The 8,669-nt window shown below is 39.6% G+C and overlaps 1 protein-coding gene across 1 annotated transcript in view; it reads right to left on the bottom strand.

The window, feature by feature from the left end:
• The window catches only part of COL19A1 (collagen type XIX alpha 1 chain), a gene marked incomplete in the record, with an annotated part of 3,251,042 nt that overhangs the window by 285,602 nt on the left and 2,956,771 nt on the right, over window positions 1-8,669 (bottom strand). Inside the window, 1 exon segment of the mRNA XM_044063894.1 lies at window positions 1,735-1,896. Within this exon segment, the coding sequence (XP_043919829.1) occupies window positions 1,735-1,896 (162 nt within the window).

The following is an 8,669-nucleotide window of genomic DNA, read 5'->3' as shown; positions in this document are numbered from 1 at the left end:
CCAAGGTCCAGATGCAGTGCCTAACTTCTAGTTAAACGTATTAGCATCTTTGCATTAAGACCTAGCCATGAGTAAGAACTATTTATATGTGCACCTTGAAAAGATGGTTACCTATCAAAACATCTACTCTTCATAACATCTAAACTCAAAACATCAAGACCATAACATCTAAACTTCAGAACATCTAAAACTTATAACATCGAATCTCAAAACAGTGAAAACTACAAAGCAACTATAAATAACATCCCACAGAGTTTTTACTATGTTTATGCAGGGGGGACAAGTCCCCCTGCACCCCCAGAGCCCCCCACACCCCCCGTAAATTAAATAAACCAACTCCAAGGTCGCACTACAGTGAGGACACCCCCCGTAAATTAAATATACCAAATCCAAGGTCGCACTACAGTGGGGGAAAAAGTTAATTTCCTAACCCCACTGTAGTGCAACCTCGGAGTTGGTATATTTAATTTATGGGGGGGTGTGGGGGGTGCAGGGGGGCTTGTCCCCCCTGCAGAAACATAGTAAACAGTGTGTGGGATGATATTTATAGTTGCTTTGTAGTTTTCAATGTTTTGAGATTCGAGGTTATGACTTTTAGATGTTTTGAAGTTTAGATGTTATGGTCTTGATGTTATGAGTTTAGATGTTATGAAGAGTAGATGTTTTGATAGGTAACTGAAAAGACACCAATCTGGCTAACAACAGGTAAAACAATACTCCTACTTAAGAGTGAACCTGCAAGCTACCCCAAAAATCATAGACCAATAACCAATGTCTAACAGAGCCGGTTCAGACATGGCTTTGTAAGTCAAGCAGAGATCGCCTCTTAGTAGACGATATGAGACAGAGAATAGCTGGAGTTTTTTGAGTCTGTCCATGTAGGACATGTGTTTAATGCCAAGGATCATCTTCGTGAGGTACTTTTGTGGCCTTTCCAGCTGTTGCATGTGTCTAGTGAGGTACATGCCAAATGGGGCATTATACTCGATGACTGGCCTAATAAGGGAAGAGTAGAGAGAAATGTAAGGGGACATGCCCCTCTACACCTGCAGACACCTGCATCTCTATATATATTATTATCAAAATAATACTACGGTGGGGAAAAGGACACATCCCCTATCCCTTCCTAACCGCAATCTCAGTTCAAAAAAATTGACAGATTTGATTAACAATAATATGTTGAAAAGGACATTGGCTCACTCTTAACGATGACCCATGCATTCAACTACCTGAAGGTAACCCAGATATAAATGGGTCTGATATTAGAAATTAGCACATTGTGAAGTTGATATATATATATATATATATATATATATATATATATATATATATATATATATATATATATATATGTCTGTACATACATATATCAAGACAAACAACACCAGTAGAATCTGAATACAAAAATGTAAAACATTATGGAAGAAACATATTTTTGTAGACCAAATCCAAAGTATATCTTTCAATAAAATAATATACACTTAATAGATGATGGAAGCAGAGCCCATGCATGTTTTTCTGGACATCTATAAAGTGGTTTTATCTCAAATGGTCTGTGAAATATCAGACATATTACTGCTGTGCAGATCATGCTTTATTATGGATACAACTGAGATTTAACAACATTGTCTTGGTATCAATCCTTAAAGAAACACAGTCAACAGATATTAAATATACCACATGAAATGCACAATATAAAACTGCATTGTAAACAGGCAACATTCTGTATCTTACCATTGGACCTGGAGGGCCAGGAGGCCCTGAGGGACCTGGTGTACCTAAGTCACCCTTTTTTCCAGTAGGCCCATCTTGTCCTGTTTCTCCCTTCTCACCAGGAGGACCAAGTCTTCCTCTTTCACCTTGAAGACCTCTATCCCCTGGTATGCCTTGATCACCCTAGTAGAATAGAAGAATAAGAATACATAACTTGCACTGATGAGATTAAGAATTCGCCACCTGAAAGTTTTAATTAAGTGTCAAAATGGGTTTTCTCTTGTAGGCTTGTTTTTGAAATTACAACTGACATAATGGATTTCTGTATTACAGATCCAAAACATGCTTGCACTCTAAAAGGCATAGTTACAGCAGCTGTACATTCCAAGCTAAATAAAGCTCATAGTACTGCTTTGTTATGGGACAAAGGAATATTATAAACCATTGCTTGCCTGAGTGAAGCAGTTAAAAAAACATAAAAAATATGTTTCTGTAGTTTCACCCTGTTTTGTTACTTGTTCTACAACTAATAAAGCCTTGTTTGTGAGAACAAATGTGGTACTGTTGTGAGAATATCCAGAAGGTAGCACTATTGGCAGGTTCTAAATAATAATTGAAATAAATTATTCAAAATACTTGTATGTACTTAGCATATGTAGTTCTGCCACGTTAGTTAATCTTGTTTAGACTTGCTGCAATTTTTTTCTGAAAAATAAATGTTTTGCCTCACACAGCTTAGCATCTCAGTGAATTTACTAAAGACAGATGGCTATAAGGAACCTTTTAACATTGGCGAGCCAGAGAGTTATCTTTATTCTAATATACAAACATAGATTATTATGGCAGGTGAGGGCTACTTATCCCCTCACCTTCAGTCTGCTAGTTTCTCCTGCCTGCTGGATAATCTGAAAATGTTACATAGCTTATTTTTATTCTCAGTACTCATATAAATTAGCCTAGTTTAGTCCAATGCATTCCTATTTAGTTCTAGGCTTTCAATCCTATATATTATTAATTTTAACCAAAAAATAAATTAGCCATCACTCATGGATTAACACCACACTAACTGCCTTTGTGAGCCATTTTAAGCCTAGTCAATTAAACCATGTGAGAATCAAACCCACTACATTACATCTCTAAGGTAAACACCTTAACCATTATACCAACCTCCCACCCAAATGGAAACAGCTTTGGTGAGGCTCGAACTGTGAATGACTACATGCAAGGCATACGCTCTAACCACTATACTACTCCGCAGGCATAGTTTGAATAAATTAATAAGTGGACAAATTTCACTATCAAAACAAGACCACTTTATTTTTTAAGCACTTTCATTCTTATAAAACAATAGCAATGGACAACAAATTCAAGAAATCATTTAAAACATTCATTTTAATACAGGTAGTAGCTAGTCACATGATATAAGCAAACAACTGCTAAAACACATGATCACATAACAAAAAACTATTAAATAAAAACACATTTTCATAAGCAAATTAATTATAATCAATAATGTAAAACTATAATAAATAGTATTTATCATTTTGCTGTTCTTAAATTGAGCATGCTATTAAATACGTGATCATTCATACCTGGTGTCTGCATAGGTAGAGAAGAGATGTGTCTTAATGAACAGAGTCAGTTAGGATGACTAATGGATATACTCTCCATCAATGCATTAGCAAGTGAAGTCACAGAAGAACTTATGGTGCTGCTGTCAGAAAATTAACATGTTAAAGGAATGCTTGAAGAGTGTTGAAGACTGAAAAATGACCATTATAGGTTCAAAGGCTCATAGGAGGTTACTAGGCTAACACCTTACAAGCCTAGCCAAGTTCAACCCATGTTCCTAAGGGTGTCTGGTTCAAGCAGACACTAAAATCAGCACCTATTGCCCCTGTACAAGAGGGACACAGGTGGAACCTTAGGGTGAATTTCTGGTTACCCATTCAATTGTCCAAATTACACTTAAATAGGGCCAACAAGAGGCTTTGTGTAACATAAATAGAAAGTTTGTTCCAAATGTGGGGCAACCTCTGTGTGCCAAATCTGTCTCTCCAGCAAGTTCTGTTGACATCACATACCAGGTTAAGGTCCTTTGAGTGAGTGACTCATGTGCCATTTGACTTGTGAATGTGCAGCATTTCAATTAAAGCTGAGTCAGAGATTGCTGTATATGCATGGCACAGGTCGCCTCTGAGTAGTCTGTATGGCACAGAGTAAAGTGACAATGATTACAGTCAGATCTTGGAAACCCTGAATTTTCTTATAAGGAACCATTGTGGTGTCTCCAGCTGCTACAGGTGTTTGGAAAGGAACATACCAAAGGGAGTGTTGTACTGTATTATTTGCCTGATGATGGAATAGTACAGTGAGGTTATAAACTCTTTTTTTTCTGGAGGCAATGCTCTTATTTATGAGATGAGCAATATAAATTGCCCTTTTTATTACTGTGGAGACATGGTGATCGAAGTTAAGTTTACTGTCGACCTGTGTGCCTGTATCTTTCTCCACTGACTGTGTGCTTAGGCTATTGCTATTGCTGTGGTAGCTTGGAGGAACATCAGCCATGCCGAAGGGGATGATAATGCATTTTTGTGCATTAAGTTTAAAACCATGACTTTGGCACAGTCATTAGTCTGCATAAGACCTTCTTGCAGGATTTTGACATCAATAGGGGTTTCAGTGATCGCTTCCAGTTTGCAGTCATGAACAAACATTGTCGCTTGACAGTAGGGGTCCTAGAACTGATCCCCGTGGAACACCACTGGTTACAGGTCTGCTGGAGGAGGTGGAGTCCCTTATTCTGAGTATGAGTTCTATTAGTGATCCAGTTTCTAACCCATCTGATGATATATGGGTTTATACCCAGCTGGGTGAGTTTATTAATGATGCCTGAGTTGGGGATTGTGTCAAAGGCCTTGGCTAAGTCCAGGTAGGCTGTATGCCCAGATTTGTCCTCATCTAGGGCTTTGTGACTGTCTCAAAGACATCCACCAAGTTTAACAGGCATGATCTCCCCTTCACAAAGCCAAACCTAGTGGGTCGAGAGTATGGAGATTTCCTATAGCTTTCTTAATAAGGTCTCTGCCATTTTTAATTTCTCCAAATCTTTTGGGTTTCTAATACCATGGTGGGAATAGACCCCATTCCTAAGTCAAAGTGTGATTAAAGTTCATGAAATTAGTATTGTTTCAGTCTTTGATGTCAGCCAAAAGTGCTCTTCACAGCACCAGCAATGTGCCCAGTAATGACTCCTTCTGCAATTTGTATGGTGTTACCTGAATTGGTAACATATCTAAATATGATTGTACATTTGTTTTTATAAAACCCATTGCTCCTACTACTATTGGAACTGTCTGGGTATCTTTCTTCCACATGGCTCTCATTTTTGCCTGTAGATCCAGGTATTTTATGATTTAGTGTCTCTCTGTATGCAAGACACTGTAGTCACTGGGTGTGGCGATTTCAATAATCAATGCCACTTTTGTCTTCTATTCTTGGACCACTATAACCAGTTTTCTAGCATCTATCATTTGAACTGCTGGTATTGGGTGATTCCATGTGACACAAACTTCATAATTTTCTATGATTCTTTGTGGCTTATGTTTCCAGTGTTTTTTAACCACTTCAATACCATAATGTTTGCATGACCTCCAGTGTAACAGTCTCACCACATTATTATGCTTTCAATATACAGTCTCTCTGCCATTAGTGCTTCGTAACCAGCAATAAGGTGTGTGACTGTTTTCAATTTGGTTTTACAAAACCTACATATGTCTGTTTCTCCCACATGTTCAATGGACTTTGTAAACCAGCATGTACATAGCCCACTATCTTGGGCTGCCAATATTAACCTTTCATTTCTTGGCTTGAATTCATCTCTCCTTAACCATTCCTTTGTGATGAGTCACTCCATGGCCTTGCAGACAAGGCTGATCAGGCTAATGGGTCTATAGTTCCCAGGGTCTGTGGATGCACCCCCTTTGTGCACAGGGATGATAGTTCCCAGGGTACATGGATACACCCCGTTTGTGCAAAGGGATGATGGTAGCTGTTTTCCATTTCACTGGGACAAAGCCACTGTTTAGGCTGTGATTGAAAAGTGTGCCCAATGGTGATGCTAATTTCTGTTTTAACCCATGTAGAGCATAGTCCAGGATGTTGGCTGGTCCCATAGAGGCTGTGTTTATATCCTTGGAGAGGGTGTTTAAGACCTGTTCCTTGGAGATACTAGGTGAAGGAAAGGTGTTAGGGATGCTTTTGGGTAGGGACAGTGGAGTGAAGTTTTCAGTGAACTTGTCAGTCAGCAAGTTTTCTATATCCACAGGCTCTGTATATGTAGCGCCATAACTAAGACTTCAGCACAAATCTGGGCCTTAACTTTGAGGTTATGGATGTAACTAAAGAACACTTTGTGGTTATCCTCAGTTAGGGAAGCTAATTTGGATTTGTAGTTAGCTTTGGAGGACATCATTAGGAGTCTTATTTGCTTGTTTAAGCTGAGGAGGGAGTGTTTCCAGTTTTGACAATGTTCCTTCCTGCTCTTAGACAGTAATATCTTTCTCCTACTGTATAGCCTATTAATGGCAGTTGTCCACCAAGTAGGTTTGTTTTTCCTTGAAGATCTTGCTTTGGTTCTATCAGGTACAGCACAGTCAATACAATTGTACAGGTGCTCATATAAAGCATTGGTGTATAACTCAGCATAGGTGTCTGTTCCATCAGTGGGGGAGAGGCTATGAAGCTATTTATGCTGTCATGTAAGAGGTTGTAATTGGCCTTGTAGAAGTTTTTTAGTCGAGTTGTTGCTGGAGAGGGGTCTTATGTTATACTTACTTCTAGCTAGACTGATTTGTGGTCAGATCTCACCAGGGATGGCCAAACACTGGGGTGGTACAGCAGTCCCCCATGTTAGTGAACACCAGATTTAGGATGTCTGAGCCCCTTGTAGGTGTGTCAACCAGCTGGTCAAGGGCACTGAAGTTAACAGAGTCCAGAAACCTTTGTGCAAGTGAGTTATAACACGTATAATTTAGGGTAATTAAAGTCACCGAAAATTAGGGTGTTTGGTTGTATCTTGATTGATTCAAGTAGATGCAAGTAGCCTGAGTGGATGTCCTGATTCATGGATGGGGTCCTATAGCTGGCAATGACCTGAAGAGGGGTCTTACCTACAGTCAATTGCACCTCAAGTAATTCAAGGGAATCATGCTGTTTAACCAATCTGGAGGTGCATTTATGTTTAATGAATATTGATGCTCCTTTAGTTCTCACACCTTCAATTTGTGGTCTGAATGTATTGAAGGAAATGTAGCCTAGTAATGCTGGGCTTCTCTCCACAGCCTTAAATCAGGTCTCAGTGACTGCACAAATGTCAGCATCTTACAAGGACTGCTTCCACTCAGTGTAATTCTGGTTTAGACTCCCAGCGTTTAGCAGCATAACCTTGAGGTTATTTTTAAGAAGGTATTTTTACATTGGGCATTTTGTTCTTGTGACATTACCTAAAAAGGCACTATGGGGTAGCAGGAGCCTTAGCCAGTAACTGAAATTCCAGGGGTAACAGATGAAGACCACCTCTGGCAAAGCATAGATGTCGGTCGGCCATGTCATCCCAGGCTGACAAATACTAGATCCTCTTTGAATGACACCAGAAACTAAGTCAGTTGTTGAAGTCAATTATTTTTGTTTGTATTGAGGTATCATCATAGGCGAAGATAAAATGCTGTTTAAGGCTAGGGACATAGTTGCCTGAGACACATAATCAGAGAACTCAGTCATGTCTCTCTTCGTATAGTCTAGTGAGGTGCATCTGAAGGTGTTCACATCAACATGGACTATGATAAAGTCATAACAGTGCTTGTTGTTGAGAGACTTGAATGCTTATTTGATGTGGTGGATCCTGGACCCTGACAGACAGCTGACAGTGACTTTTTACTTATCCAACCTGGTGACAGGGGCATCTGTGTGCTCGCAATTAAGTCACCTATGACTAAGATGGTTGTTTTTGTGTTATGCCTTAGGGGCTTGACTGATGAGACACTGATGTGTGAAATTTTATGTGTACTATGTTCTGCAGAGGATGCATTATGTGATTCTTGCTTATGTTTGTTTTTGAGAGGTATCTGATGTTTACTTAAGCTTCTGGTAAGGGCCTATGCATATGTAGGTTTATCTGTTGTTGGTTTTATAGGTGCAGGACGTAAGGTGTGCATGCTGACAACCTGCTTAGTATCAGATGAACTGACTGATAAGTGAGAGGGCTTGAATTCTAGGTTCTTGATATAGATGCATCTCTCACATAATAAATTTGTGTGGACTAGAAGAAGTGTGCCGTCAGTGTACATTAGGAAATTACTACATTGCCTCAGCATGCCCATGTCGACAAGGCTGGCTGAAGAAACTGTGGGAAATTGTCCATCCATAATGCTAGGTAAGTTGAGGTCAGGAAACAGGGAGAGGTCCTTCACCAGGTAAAGTAGAGGACAGGAGAAGTGGACAAAAAATACAAAGTGGTGGTTGGTAGGATCTGTGTTGGTACCTCAGGAGCTTTGCTGAATGCATCACCTGTCAGTGAGGGACAAGCACGAGACCTCATAGATGGAGCACCATCAGAGTACTAAGGGAAAGTTTGCAGGCAGAATTGTTTGTGTCTATAACCACTAATGGTGCCCACCACTGTTCGGCAGTGCGAGATGCTAAAACAAGCACAATCCTGCCCAAACAAGGTGCTTATGAACAAATTAACCAATAAAAAAGCTCAAAACTAAACCCTGTCCCAGTAGCCTTCAATCTGATGAGTTCTAACTGCACACTCCTTTCACTAGGGTGCAGGGGAACCCTCACCAACAAAAGAGTGCTTGAGTTATACAAACAGAACTAGATACAGCAGGTCTGAATCTAGTCTATGCTACAGCAAGCAAAGTGAAATAATTTCAGAAAAAAAACAGTTC

This window comes from Protopterus annectens, chromosome 2.part2, assembly GCF_019279795.1.
Source record: "Protopterus annectens isolate FY-2018-M chromosome 2.part2, PAN1.0, whole genome shotgun sequence".
Lineage (NCBI taxonomy): Eukaryota > Metazoa > Chordata > Ceratodontiformes > Protopteridae > Protopterus > Protopterus annectens.
Note: the sequence above shows the minus strand (reverse complement) of the source record. Positions and strands in the feature narration are given on the sequence as shown.